Here is a 14,516-nt window from a genome sequence, read left to right on the forward strand (position 1 = left end):
AAAGTTTGAAAATAGGAAAATGATCGGGAGTCAGGAGAGGATGTATAGCACGTCTCATAACAGTTTACAAGGCACTGCCACACCAACCACAAATTTAATTATTTAATAAATACTGACATAATAAATATCATGTGAATTTATAAACTGGTGTGTCAGTGCTCCATATAACATTGCCTCACCAGACACAATCTTAATGTTATTATAATTGTCACATCGATTGCCGCATTAGTTTATAACAAACTTGTATTAAAATTATAAAAGCCCTAGCACCACTCTAAAAAAAAAATGTCAAAGATGCTGCTGGCCCGCAACATAGCTTAGTAGGCCCGCATTTGTTTTGTGGTTAGTGCTTGGGACTCGTCAACAGCCTGTCCTAATTGCGTTTTGGGCTCATTAAAAACGACATAAAGGTCAACAAAAGAAAGTTAAAACAAATCATCGGGTGGCCCGCGACCTTTTTGTGTTACCAACTTTTGATAATGGTTTTCTTTCATATGGATGAATAACTTTAATAATGACATGCACCAACACTCATATTGGTTGATTATAATTGATGAGGTGCCCAAGGTATTGACTTGTGGAGATGAATTATTTTATGTAAAATTAAATTTATAGATTTAAAATTAAATTTTGTTTGGGTGTGTATTTATTTTAAAAATATTTAAAATTACAAATATCAAAAAAATTTATTTTTTAAAATTATGTTTGGATGATTTACAAAACTTGAGATAAAATTAGAAAAAAATTGAATAAAATTTAAGTAGAATTTAAATTCTAAAAAACAGTATTTGAAAAATAAATTTCTCCCAAATATGCCCTAATTACATTGTGCATATGTTATTATGTTATTTAAATTTTTTATATGATGTGATGCCATGTATATTGTTTTTTTTATGCAATTCAACAAATTTTTTTAATTATAAAATAGTTCGATTAACTCCCTTTCAAGTAAAGTGGAGAAAGGATCATGATCAATCAAGTCATGTCAAGTGATAGAGTCAAGATTTTTTTTCTTAGTGGGTGTTAAACTTCAAATAAATAAATAAAACCTTAAATTTATTGGTTGGTATTTTTTTCACAAAAGTATTTTTTATCTCATATCAGTAACACGTTATAATCAGTCTTGATGGATTATTGCCTTATTTTTAATATCTCTTGGCACAAATATTGTCTTATTAACAATCTATTCTAGATTCAAACAAAAATCTAATCAATATTAAAATGTTTATAAAGTATAAATTTATGCTAGATCATCAACTATTGCTATTATTCACACCGATTTATCACATTCATTTTACATTAGTGAATGTGATATTTTAAGTTACTTTCCATATCAACCATTTTGAAAAAAAAAAAAAAAAAAAAATCATTTAAAACATACTATATTAATCGGTGTGAAGAGTAGTATTACTTTATATCATATTATTAATTTTAAGAAGATCAAGCTCGATCCATTATAAAGATAGCATCTAATACTTTTACAAAATCTTTATTATTGAGTTTACAGTCTTCTAATTAGTAATGACAGATTTTTATTTCGTTGCTTTTAATAATATTTTGAAGATGCTCCTGATTCTTCCTGGTCTGATCAAAGAATTCCTTTAAATATCTCAATTTGTGCATTTCCATGTCCTAGTAAATACTGTTAAATCATTACTTATTCTTAAAGTACATAAGCAGATAGAAAATAATAAATTTGATAATTTAATCAATACTTTAACAAATGCAACATTCTAGCTGGCCACATCATGAGGTTTAGCTTTTCTCTTGAACTCCTCGTTAGAATTATCTTAGAGCATTTTCATTTGGCTAGCCAAATGTTATTTTGGTTAATCGGGATTTTATAATAGGAGCAAAATGAGATGTATTCTGGTCAACAATTTAGAGAAATATTTGGTGAGCTTTTACGATATTCACCAAATTTGATGAACACCATTTACTTATCAAATGTTAAAATAAAGTACTTTTTATACTCTAATGTTCACTTTTCTCTCAATAAATAATAAATAATTCGTTGATACAAAATATTTAAATTAAATAATAAAAAGTACATAGTTAAAATAGATAACGGGAGGTATAACAATTTAATTTTCTGCCCCCAAAGTAATGCTCTTATATTTTAACATTTTTTTCATACCTTCTCAAATTGAGAGCGATATTAATACAATCCAGTACTTCATCAATGGCAAGGTAACACACAAGCACAGATTTAACTATAAGATAAGAGCATTCGTAGTGAAGTCGTTAAATAGACGAAATCACTAAAATTAAACGATTTTGTTCAAAATCTCGTATCCAACGAGCTCGTCAATACCATCATCAAATTGAGGATTGTTAGAAACCCTCTTCTAATGAGACGAGGGTTTCGTCAATCGTCTCTTTTTTTTTTTTCAATTTTTTATTCCATCTTTTTTCTCTTACTTTTCTATTCATCATCGTCTTAAATGTGACGACCGGAGTAGGCCGGATCCTTTCATTCGACAGGTCATGTGGATGGCTGGCCGGTTGGGCGCGGAGCAATGGCGTGGCGAGCTGTTCAAGCGGAGGTATGGGAAATCGTTGGCGAACCACGGCGTGACTGACCCAGTTCCCATCGGCGTTACTAGCGTTGATAATCTGGCTGATTTTGCTCCGGTCGTAAAAAATCAGGTATCCAGTGTGACAATCCGGCCGATTTTGCTCGGACCCTCAAAAGTTCTGCACCCAGGGTTGATAATCCGGCCGATTATGCTCTCGACGTAAAAAATCCGGTACCCAGCATTGATAATTCAGCCGATTCCGCTCCCATCGTCCAAAATCTGGCCGATTCTCTCCCGTTTTTGCTCCCCCCGATCTACTGGAAGGTTCTATTTTTTTAATTTCATTTTCATAAAATTAATAAAAAAAATTAGTATTTATTTGACGTGGAGAATATTTAAAGAGTTTGGCATTTAGAGCTTTAAAAAAGAGATAATTAAAATAACAAAAGTGTACATTCTTCGTCAAAATTTGCTCAAGTTCACTACAAATGCTCTAAACACCATGGAAGTACCAGACTGAAAGCCAAAGGACACCAGAAGAAGGTTCCAGCACATACCCATGCACAGACAAGACGACCGACCAAACAACACATGATCACACCACACAGTACTGACGCAACAGATCGAGGATTGTGATTCCATAATGATCCCGTGGGATCCATCTACTTTAGAGTGCCAAAACAAGGCCCGGCGAGGACTTGTCGTCAGAGAGCTGGCTCTGCCAAACAGTACTCTGGCAGTACTTGTTGGCTGACGTCTGTGATGACGTCGCGACAGCCGGGGACGATATCGGCTGTGACCTGAAGCGGGTGACGGTGAGGGAAGTATTGACGTACTCCCTGAGTTGGGTAATTATCCCATCGGCGACGGTCCACGCGTGCACCCACGAGACCGAGCATTCCTTGTCGTAGCCCTCGACGAGGACCGTCGATCCGAAGGCAAAAATGGATTGAGGAACGAAGTGGAATGAGTCTTTTGGGGACGATGGTGATGAGCCAGTGAGCAAGCGCATCAAATGCTGGCGGTTCGGTGGGCCATGGAACCACCACTCTAGGTCTGGTGGGAGTAGACGTTGCACCTCATCAAAGTCCTTGCAGCTTAGGGCCTTGTAGAGGGCAGTGACCACCACCCTTCCGTTTCGTTCTTCTTCTTCTTCTTCCTCCAGGCTTGCTTCAGAGTTTGCCAGTTCTGGAACTTCAAAGTTGCTTTCAAAGAGCTCTAAGATAGCTAAAAGAAAGAGAGCTTTGAAGTATGAAGTTTGTTGGTGTACATTTGTTGATGGAGGAAGAGGGTTCTTATATAGAGCTGAACGAGGGGGGTTTGGACGGTTCGGCTGCATGGGGGGGGAGGGGGGGTTGAGAGGTCAGGGACCCACGTAGTCAAAGCCAGCTTCTTTAATTTTGCAATTCCACTTAATTAATTAGTTGCATGCTAATAAGTGGGTTTAATTAATTAGTTAGTAATAAATTAATAATCATGGGATGAGCCAACCTTCACCTAATTTTAGACCTAAAGAGCTAGAATGACTGGTCGTTGCCTTGATATGGTTTGATTTCGATTTTTGGCATATAAATAGGACCAATGGGAATGCAGTGAGTATTCTCTAGATACGTACGCAAGTTTAGGTATGTATTTGATAGTTTAGATTTTATTTTTTTAACATATGATTACAGTATACATGGCGCCACGTTGTTTAAAAATTTTAAATTCAATGTATATGTACGTGGCACTAATGAATTTGTAAAATTTAATTTGAAGTGTTGAAGTATATTTTTAAACCACTAACCAATGACCGGCCAGTATTTGTAAAACAAAGAAAATTATTGTCGTTAAAAATCTGTCAGCATCCGAAGTATCGGGGACACTCCGATCCCGAAGTTAATTAAGATTCTCTTAAAAAAAACTAAATAGAGAACATGAGAAATGAGAGAATGTGTATTCGGTATCGCTTCTTGCCTAATATGGCATCATTAATATCAATGAAATGTAGTTTTCATTATAGGGCGTGATTTACCATATAAACTGTATTAATGGTCATGAGGGTGCATATATGTTGTTTTCAATGTGAAGAAGATCCTAAGAATAATTGATTTATATCTTTATAAGGATGATTGTGCATGTGATTTGGTGATATGATTATCTTTCAATTTATATCCCCAACATGAAGCATGAAATGATTCCTTCTCATCTCACTTCAAATAGAGAATCATGATCCATATTGTTAACTGAGTACGTATAAGATTATTCGAAGTTATCATCATCCTTCAGATTTGTCATTTGTGGGAAGTAATTAGGTACGTATTTGGGAGAGTAAACCGAGCCAAAGACCACAAAACTTTTAAGCTATGTACTCCATGTTATCATCTTCTCTACATGTTTCAACTTTAGTCTTTTTCGATCTTGGATCATCCTTTCTATACTTGATATGTTTGTTAATATTTAGAATGATTCTTAGTGATCAGTCGTCATATCCATGATCTGACCCTCATTAACTTTGGGATATTATTAAGTAGTAATTAATGCGACCAAATTAAAATTACCCAAATAATTAAACATGTGTATCTCAATCTTCTACTAGCTCATACTTTTTAACTTTATTTTTTAGAATGACATGGATCCCATATCATGTGAGATGTAAATAAAATTTCTTCTAACTTTGTTACTGTTATTAGAAAAGCATATCATTAATTCGCACCTGCTAAGGCACGTCGTTTTTATAAATTGAAGAAAAATTATGTCCGATTGTAATGCTATTGATGCACACCAACATTACGCGTGTTTGGGTCACAAACTTGTGGTATTGCATAATTCATTGCATGCTTTCTTCTTAGTCCCAACTAATCGTTTGTTAGGATTATACGCAAAATGGCTAGGAACTCTTTTAATTAACACATCATTTTATTTCAAAAGTTTAAGTTTTCTTACGTGTGGATTTCAAATTTCCTTTTAATAACTTATCTCCTTTATACTTTGATACTATATTAAATCACCACTTATTTATAAAACTTAAACTAATAAAAAATGATAAACTTAATAATTTAAATTAATATTCTAATACACCTTTCGGCCACTCTAAACCACTTTTGATTGCAAGGTAACATATTATATATATATATATATGTGTGTTAAGCCTCTGAGCTCATAGTATCAAGCCATTGGATCTCCTTCTTGGAATCATCTAATTTATCTTTCTGCGAATTAGCTGGAAACACTGCCCTACGCACACGGACACAACAAAACAGTAAAGGACTAATCTAGCTAGGTTGCATCTGAGGGAGTCCCGCAGGCTGCTTAGTGGAACTCAATGTTGATCCGAACTGCCTACCTAGCTAGGTGCAATTGGCCAGGCTCAACTCATTCAGGATATGCAAGAGCCTACTATATATATATATATATATATATATATATTCAGTTTTAAAATCAAACACTATTATGCTTTAGTTAGTGAGGCTTTTAATATAACGTTAATTTACAGATTCAGTTTGAGTCTAGTTTGAGATTGACATGTGTTTTTTGTGTCCGGTTATAAAATACGTGTTACAATTTCAACGGTCCAATTTCAGTTGAAACTGAATTCAAGCCAAACCCTAATGTTTAGAAACCCAATTTTAATGTAAAAGGTTAAGCTACATGCTCTTAATCATGCACGCTGTATCATAGGTAACAAAAAAAAACCTTGAAACTCCACTATATATATAACTGTCCTATCAAACTTGATATTGAAAAATTATTGATTATGATACTACTTGTTGAAAAGATAAGCATATGATGAAACCTTTGGTTTCATTTATTGTTATGAAATTTTTTCACATAAAAAACTCGTAATATATTGTGTTGTTACTTTATTTATTACAACCCCTTTTTCTTTTTCTTTTTTGGGCAAAATAACATGTTAGTCTATGTGAAATTTACCACTTTAATAATTAAACAATTAAATTTAATCGTGGCTAACGTGACAACATTATCTAACCTATCACATAAATTTATAAGTTTCTGGGACACTTATCAAAAGCAACTACTAAACAATTAAATTTGAGCATTCTCCTATTACAATGCTAAACTACTTTTACTATGAGTGAAAATGTGAGCGGTTAATAACCGCCTCTTAACCACTTTTGAAGGCGGTTGAAAAAACCACTAACCATCTACCCATATATATATATATATATATATATATATATATATATATATATATATATATATATATATATATATATATATATATATATAACACAAAACGATGTCATTTCATATGAGATTTTAAATGACACCATACATTCGGCAAAAAAATAAAGACCTAAAAAACACTTAAAATAAGCCAAAAAAAAAGGTTTAATGAAGGTTCAACATTCAAAAATAGGTCAAAAAATACCCAAATTTAGAAGTTATGCGGTGTGGTTATAGCTTTAAATAACTGTTAATCAGCAAATATTTAATAACCGTTAATTGCCTAAGAAAATGAATGCTCCGTTTGTTTCGGCGTAAAATGATTTTCTGAAAAATAATTTCAATATTTTCCGGTGTTTGGTAGGGGCGAAAATAATGGTCAACCGAAAAATGATTTCCGTTTGACCAAAAATACTTAATAAATTTTGGAAAATTAAATCATCTTCTGTAGATGTTAGATGCAATCGACTCTCTTTTAAACAATGCAGTCGACCTTTACGTTCAAGTAGTTGACTATCGCCGGATTTCGACAAGTCAGATTTCGACACCGGTCGGTGCCGGAATTTGGCAACCATCACCAAATTTCGGTGATACCATACTAGATTCCGGCCAATTTGGCCGGAATCTCTCTGGAGCTACCGGATCTCCAGCTATCTGCCCAGATCTGGTCGGGATCTTGGACGGATCTGGCCGTTCTGGCCGAATATCAGGCCAGTCCGCCCTGGATCTGGCCAGAACGGCAATCTCCGACAAGTCCGACCGGGATCCTCCCAGAACGGCAGGATCCCGGCCAGCTGGCTGGATTCCAGCCACTTTTGTTGAAATTTGTATGTGTCAAATATAAAAAAAAATTAAATTTTTTTTTTAAAAAAGTATTTTTATATTATTTTATATTAACATTTTTTATTTTGTGAATAAAATTTAATTTTTTTAAATTAATATGATTAAATTAAAATATAAAAAATATTTGTAATTTTTCGTACGTGCCAAAACCCTACCCATAACTTTTACGAGCCCCCAGCCCACACAAATAAAACCGAGAACAAAATGGGCCGAATTCATCATTAAACTTGAGATTGGGCCCTTCAACTCTCTCACCCAAATGTAGCCAATACCAATAATACCCTCAAAATCTACTCTCACAGTGGTGCTCACTTCTCGTCCTTCCCATTTCACCCAAAACCCCCAAAACCTCACTCCAACAAAGGGAAATGCTGCGCTCTATTCTGAGAGCCTCAGCGTCAGGCAGGAGCTCGGTCAAGCCCTCGCCAATTCCAATTTCCTCGTCGTGGGCTCAGAATTACTCTTCCAAGAACACGAAGACCAATGTCACCAAGGCCAAGCAGACTAAGTACAAGGCCGACGGCAAAAGATCTGCGGCCGACGAGCACGCCTCCGCCGCCGGCGGAAAAGACGTCGACGCGGCGCTGTCCGACGCGCAGTCCCGCGCACGTCGCCTCGCCGCCGACGAGAAGGACCCCTCGCTCGACGTCGGCCCCAACGGCCGGCCCCTCTTCACCTCCACCCCCTCCCTCTCCCTACTCTCCCGCAAAGACACCTGCTCCTACTTCAAGTTCAGGTATACGACTACGAATGCGTATACGTATAAAGCTACCTGTATCTCTATAATTCTTTGTATGTATAGGCTTTTTTGAGTGTGTGTGTGTGTGTGTGTGTTTGTGTTCGTGATTGGGAAATTGGTTGTGTAGGATGGAGGGATTGAAGGCGGTGTTTCCGGAGGGGTTGCCGGCGGGAATGGTGAAGGAGTTCGAGGACTCGTTGCGACCGGCACTTCTGGTTCGGCAGAGCTTTTTGGATCTTCGCGATAACTTTCGGCGCATCGTTGATCCGTCATTGCGTTTCTCTGATGAGAAAGGTGTGTAAGGGTTTTGATTTTCAATTTTAGACTATTTTGATAAGTTTTTTGCAAATTCTATTTTAAAATTCAAATGCAATGACAAATTTCAAATTATGTGTGAATTTCGAACTGATACTGTTGTGCACAATTTGAGATTGCAAATGTTATTTCAATCTGAAGAACCTGAAATGACGTAATTGCGATGATTAGAATGCTGTAGAGTTCAATTACTTATATTAAAAAAAAGAAAAAAAAAAAAGAAAGAAAGAAAGAAAAAACAGTGCTATAGAGTTCATGAAGTCTTAATTATTATTTTTTTAATTAATTGGTTTAGATTTTTCCATGTTAATGTTTACCACATGTAGAGGATCACTAATTTCCTTAATTCATTTTATCTCACTAAGTTTTCTGCAGAGATGGCAAATTCTGAATTGTTCGATTAAAAATAATACTCAGGATTTTTAGAACTCTCCACTGCTGTGGATTTGCCGTAGGAAATCTAGAGAATCCTGATTCGTGGAAATTATTATTATTATTATTATTATTATTATTATTTGATAAGATTCGTGGAAATTATTTTCTTTTGAACTTCTCACCTGGTGTATACATCGGCCGTCAAAGATAAGTGTATTTGTTTGAGTTGGCATGTCTCTTTATTTCTATTTTTGATGTAAAAAATTATAAGATTATGTGTTGGGGATATGTAATTATGCGCTGATTGATGAAAGAGATGGTGGTGTGTATTTTTTTTTTTTTTTTTTCTAAATCATGTTTGAACCAGCTGTGGTATTTTTTTTATTAAGGTGGTCTTGTGAAGATATTGGTAATTAGCTGTTTCCATAACTGCTAGGTGTACATTATCTGCACTCAAAATAAACTTAATATAGTTGAGTATTGAAGCTATCCAACTCGTTTCAGGTATATATTAATAATCTATTTTGATTTAGTAAATGGAAAATATAGTTACTTCCAGAAGATATTATGCGTCATTTTTATATTTTTACCATTGTGCCCTTTGGAATTTATGCTCATAAGCTCCAAATATTGATTTTATCCTCACTTGTATGTGAATCATAAAATGAAGGTATGAGCATGTGAAATATATGATAGGTCACATTCACAAGACCCACTTATGCTGGTAACTAATTTGTTTAGGTCCCAAAGTTAGAAAGCAGATTGTCTTGGATGGTCCTGCTAGCTGTGGGAAGAGTATTGCACTTGCGATGCTTGTTCATTGGGCTCGTGATGAAGGTTGGCTGGTTTTTTATGTCCCCAGGGGCCGAGAGTGGACTCATGGAGGATTTTTCTCTAAGAACCCAGATACAGGTCTTTGGGACACACCACTTCAAGCTACAAATGTTCTCAAGGCAAGATTACATGTCCCCCCTTCCGCCCCACCTTTTTTTTTTTCTCATTCAGTGATACATAGGTATTTGTCAATCTCTTGAACTTATTCTTTGATGGGCGGAATTCAGATAAATATAAAGATCCCTGTTCAGTTTTTTGTGTTTTCAACATCAGTGATAAGCTCTAAATTTTAGTTGTAAAGTTCGTTGAAGATGCACAATGTGATGTGGCATATGGACCTTGGTCTGTTAGTTCATTGATATTTATTATGGTAATGTTTACCATGAAACTGGGTTTTTGGATTATAGATTCTTGATAAATACTATTAAGAACACATTTGGAAAATGTTCTTAACCCCTTGCCCCCCTTCCCCCCCCCAAAAAAAAACAAAAAAAGTTCCTGTCACTGATACTTCTTCCGCAGGTGGTTCCATAGAATACTTCAGCTGTTCTTGTGATTTGTTTCTTAGATGATTTTTAACTGTGCCATGCAGCGAGTCTGTAAATTCCTTATGACTTATTTATTTCCAGGATTTTTTGAAATGGAATGAATCCCACTTAAAACAATTACCATGCCAAATCGATGATCCGATTCCATTGAGTGAGGGTGCTGGTGTTGGAAGGTTGAAAGATGCTGACAGCATGGCAATGCCTGAAGGTTCAACGCTGTATGACCTGGTTAACACGGGAATCAAGTACTCACAAGCAGCTGTTGCAGTGGTAGTTCATTTGAGGAGAGAGTTATCACTTGTGAAAAGTATCCCTGTACTTATAGCAATTGATCAAGTGAGACAGTTTCTTGCATCAAACTTCAAATATAAATATTTTTCAGTTCTTTGGGTATTTATAACTCCCTGTCTATCGTTTAAACTATATGTTGCTGTTACTTGTCTCCAGTATAACAGCTGGTTTACATTCAGTGAGTATGAGGAAGCGGTCACTCTTCGTTCTCGTCGACCAGTACATGCTAGAGAAGTTGCAATGGTTAGTGCCAACTGTTTAGTTCAGATGTATTATGTCTCATCTGCAAATAGTAATGTGTGCAAATTTTAAGCGATTCCTTTATTTTTTTTGTTTTACATTTGGCTTTATGGCTATTCTGATTCTTTCTGGTGGACCTAGTACATGCATATATTATGGCTTACCATTTGTAGCGAACTCACTCCTTACTCCTTAGCATGTTGGTCGTATGCTTCATGCAAATGAAAGTTGGGTAAGTAGTTGGTATTGATCTTAGTCTCAGAAATGAAGGAGCTGGCATTTGATTCTCAAGATTTAATCCCTTTAGCTTGACCAATCTTATATATTGGCTTCTCTCCCTTACTCATACTTCAACTCACTGTTAGAGATATGTGCATTATGTGAGAAAATTCCTGTGTAATTTGCAGGTGAATGCTTTTAGATCTATGATGCATGATGACATGATGGTGGGTGCTTTCTCGCATTCAACAGCTGTTGGAAAGCTACGTAAGGACTTGCCAGATGTTCCTATGGATGCTCGGGTTAATCTTCCTCGCTACACCTTAGACGAAGCAGCAACTGTTTGCCATTATTACCTTAGGTATGCTAAAGATATCGATATGCTTGCTAGGATTGTGCTGTTGCTAATAGTATTAAGGTGCCAATCTTTCAATTTACTTCGGACAGTGGTGTCATCTGGGTCAAAGAATTGTTATTATAATTAAACTTGTTTACCATCTTAGAGCATCTCCAACAGACCTTTCATATGGTTCATAATAGCTAAATATAGCAATTATGAGCCATTTTATCCCCTCAATAGATGCTTCAAAATAGAGCATCTTCACCGATTCATTTTGCTGTAGCACCTTTTAGTCTTTTATTATTATTTTCTCTCGCCTCTTTCCCCAGTCCCCCCCCCCCCCCCCCCCCCCCTCTCTCAATAAAAAATATATTGAAAACTAATATTTAAAGAAAGTAAATGGTGAGATAGATAATCTGTTAGAATTTATATTGAAAAATGAATAGATAAAATAAAAAAAATATGTATTTTGAGTAGTTAAAATAACCACCACTGCTGGAGATGCTCTAAGAGAATAGGTTGGCTCGGCTATGTACCCCAAATTCTCAATGATTTGCCAATTGAAAAATATAATTATGTGATAGAAACATAACTTTTGGTTTAGTCTCTTTTTTTTTAATTGAATGAAACTTTTGGTTTAGTCTAAATTGTAGTAGTTGCATCTCATACGAAATTCCAATTCCATCTGATGGTTTGTCCTTGCACTCCAGTCGATTAATAGCAGGCCAATGACCATGATAGGTAACTGTATTTTGTTGTGTTCAAGCCGCAACCTCTCTTGTCCGATAGCTCTTTGTGGATATCTATAAATATATGGCACTGCCTTCAAGATCCTGACGTGTTATTTCTCAAATTAATTGGGTTCATTATGTTTTGCTCATCTTTTGGGGAAAAAAATAAGGGAAAATGATATTTGTTGAGAAAGCAGGATACTTCTTTCTGGCCTTATTATACTGCCTAAATAGTAAAATGCTTCCAAAACGCTTTTCTTCGGGGCCATGTTTCAGATTCTTAGCTTTGTTTATTGTTCTCTGGTAGGCAAAGATTAGTACAACGTGAAGTATTCTCGGAAGAAAACTGGAAGAAGGTATACTACTTGTCCAATGGAAATGGAGCAGAGATGAGGGGGTTGCTTCCTTTCATGCGGCAATCAACATAAGATAACTTCTCTTTTCACCTTTATTTTATTTTATTGATGTGCATTAGCAGAGGTGCTCGTTTTGCTCTCATTGCCTCTGGTTTTTTTGATCTCCTTAATGAAAATTTATGCAATACCGCTATCATTGGATTTTTGCTCTCATTGCCCCATAAAGTGTTTGGCTAGGATCATCTTTCCTTGCCCATGGGATTAGTGTCCAAAGACTACCATATATAGATCAGTTAGAATTTTGTACTTTCGTCTTGGAAGTTGATATTGTTTCAAGAATTTTCTTTTTCGCTGAGCCAGTTTTTGGTTCACCTATTTATCCATCTATCTATTTATTTTAAGACAAAAATTTCTTACAAACTGGACAGGCTTTTAAAAAAGTTACATGTGTCCCTTAGCATGTACGAAGCACGTGTTGTAGAAGTTCTTATATTAAAAATGTTTTTCACATGTTAAGGAACACATCATTTTTTTAGAGGTTGGGTTGTAGTAGGGACACATGTCACTACTAAAACCAGGATGTAGGAAATTTGTCATTTTATTTAATTTTGTACTAAACTTGCGATTTAGTCATTGTTATGCAGATTTAATATAGCATGTGAAAATTACATATGCTCTATAAAAAAAAAATGTATATGAGAATCATATGTTTTAAGAACACATGTCAATTAAATAAATTTTCTTCAAATTCAGTTTCATTGACAACTTTTTGAGTGTCTTGTTTTTTTTTGGTTGTGATGTGACATAAAAGTGAAAGTATTTTTTTATCTTTTTGTAAGTACATCATTCAATAAAAGAGGGAAGGGTTACAAGCAACAAAAAGTTCAAGATGGGTTGATCTTCCCAACAACAAACCCAAAATAAAGAAATAACGCCGAATTTAAAAACAGCAAACAAGAAATGGGTATGGTTATGACCTTGAAGGAATAAAAAATGTCTCGGTCCATTTAACTTTGGATATAAGCCAAGGATGGACGGCAAAAAGCGGTAGAGGCATCGAAACAAATGAGGATAGAGACTTGACCCTCGCGAGACCTTTCAACTCTGCCTAAACTCCCATTGAAGGGGACACAAGCAAGAGCATGACTATAGAAAGATCTGTTAACCCTAATGCTCTATTTGTTTTGTATAAAATATTTTTAACGAAATCATTTTTTATTTTTTTGAAAAATATTTTTTAACATTTGGTTTATACGAAAAAATCACCAACGACGTAAAACAGAATCTGGCGACGTCTGGCTAGACGTCGTCAAATTCCGGTAAATTAAATTCAACCTCAATTAGTCGGAATCTTACTAGTATGATCGGAATCCGGCTAGTTTGGCCAAATCGCTAGAATTTGGCCTAGTTTAGCCGGAATTCGACGACGTCATCGAATTTCGTACAAAAATTTTGATTGCCGGCTGTACCGGTTAAATTTCGACCAATTTGGCTAGCCGGAATCTGAACAAAATGGCCGGAATTTAGCTGTATTGGTTAGATTTCGACTATACTAGTCAGATTCTGATCAATTTGGAGAATTTGGTACGTCGAAATCTGGTGACATTGGATTTTGGCAGATCAGATTCATGCACCGACCGGATTCTGGTGGTGGCGATTGTCGGATTCCAGCAATCAGATACCAAAATTCGAATATCTTCGGTGGTAAAGTCAGACTACCAACAAACGTGTGTAAAAATGAAGAATTTAAATCTAGGAAACGATTCGTTTTCCAAAAGTTAAAAGAAACTTTTACAGTCAAACTGAAAATGATTTATACTAACCATTATTTTCGGCCAAATATTAAAAAATGCTGAAAACATTTTACGCTGAAACAAATTGAACATTAGAGAAAGAAAAAGAAAATGTAAGAAATAGTGGTTAAATTACCAAGGGCGAAGACAGGTAGCTAATAACGTCAGCTGTGATTCTAGAATAAGGCGACAAAGCAGAAAGCGAG

General features: G+C 35.5%; 2 protein-coding genes across 2 annotated transcripts; one reads left to right on the forward strand and one right to left on the reverse strand.

Moving 5' to 3' along the window:
• Positions 1 to 2,937: 2,937 nt before the first annotated feature.
• Positions 2,938 to 3,783, reverse strand: LOC133878047 (senescence associated gene 20-like). The gene has a single exon (XM_062316532.1). The coding sequence runs from the start codon at positions 3,529 to 3,531 to the stop codon at positions 3,187 to 3,189; it is 345 nt and encodes a 114-aa protein (XP_062172516.1). The 5' UTR covers positions 3,532 to 3,783; the 3' UTR covers positions 2,938 to 3,186.
• A 4,043-nt stretch (positions 3,784 to 7,826) lies between these two features.
• On the forward strand, positions 7,827 to 12,872 carry LOC133876650 (uncharacterized). Its single transcript, XM_062314903.1, has 7 exons — positions 7,827 to 8,265; positions 8,396 to 8,562; positions 9,700 to 9,911; positions 10,422 to 10,676; positions 10,788 to 10,874; positions 11,279 to 11,451; positions 12,469 to 12,872. Exons 1-7 carry the CDS (start codon positions 7,898 to 7,900, stop codon positions 12,587 to 12,589), a joined length of 1,383 nt encoding a protein of 460 aa, XP_062170887.1. The 5' UTR covers positions 7,827 to 7,897; the 3' UTR covers positions 12,590 to 12,872.
• The last annotated feature ends 1,644 nt before the right edge of the window (positions 12,873 to 14,516 follow it).

The sequence above is a fragment of the Alnus glutinosa genome, chromosome 9 (genome assembly GCF_958979055.1).
Source record: "Alnus glutinosa chromosome 9, dhAlnGlut1.1, whole genome shotgun sequence".
Classification (NCBI taxonomy): Eukaryota; Viridiplantae; Streptophyta; class Magnoliopsida; order Fagales; family Betulaceae; genus Alnus; species Alnus glutinosa.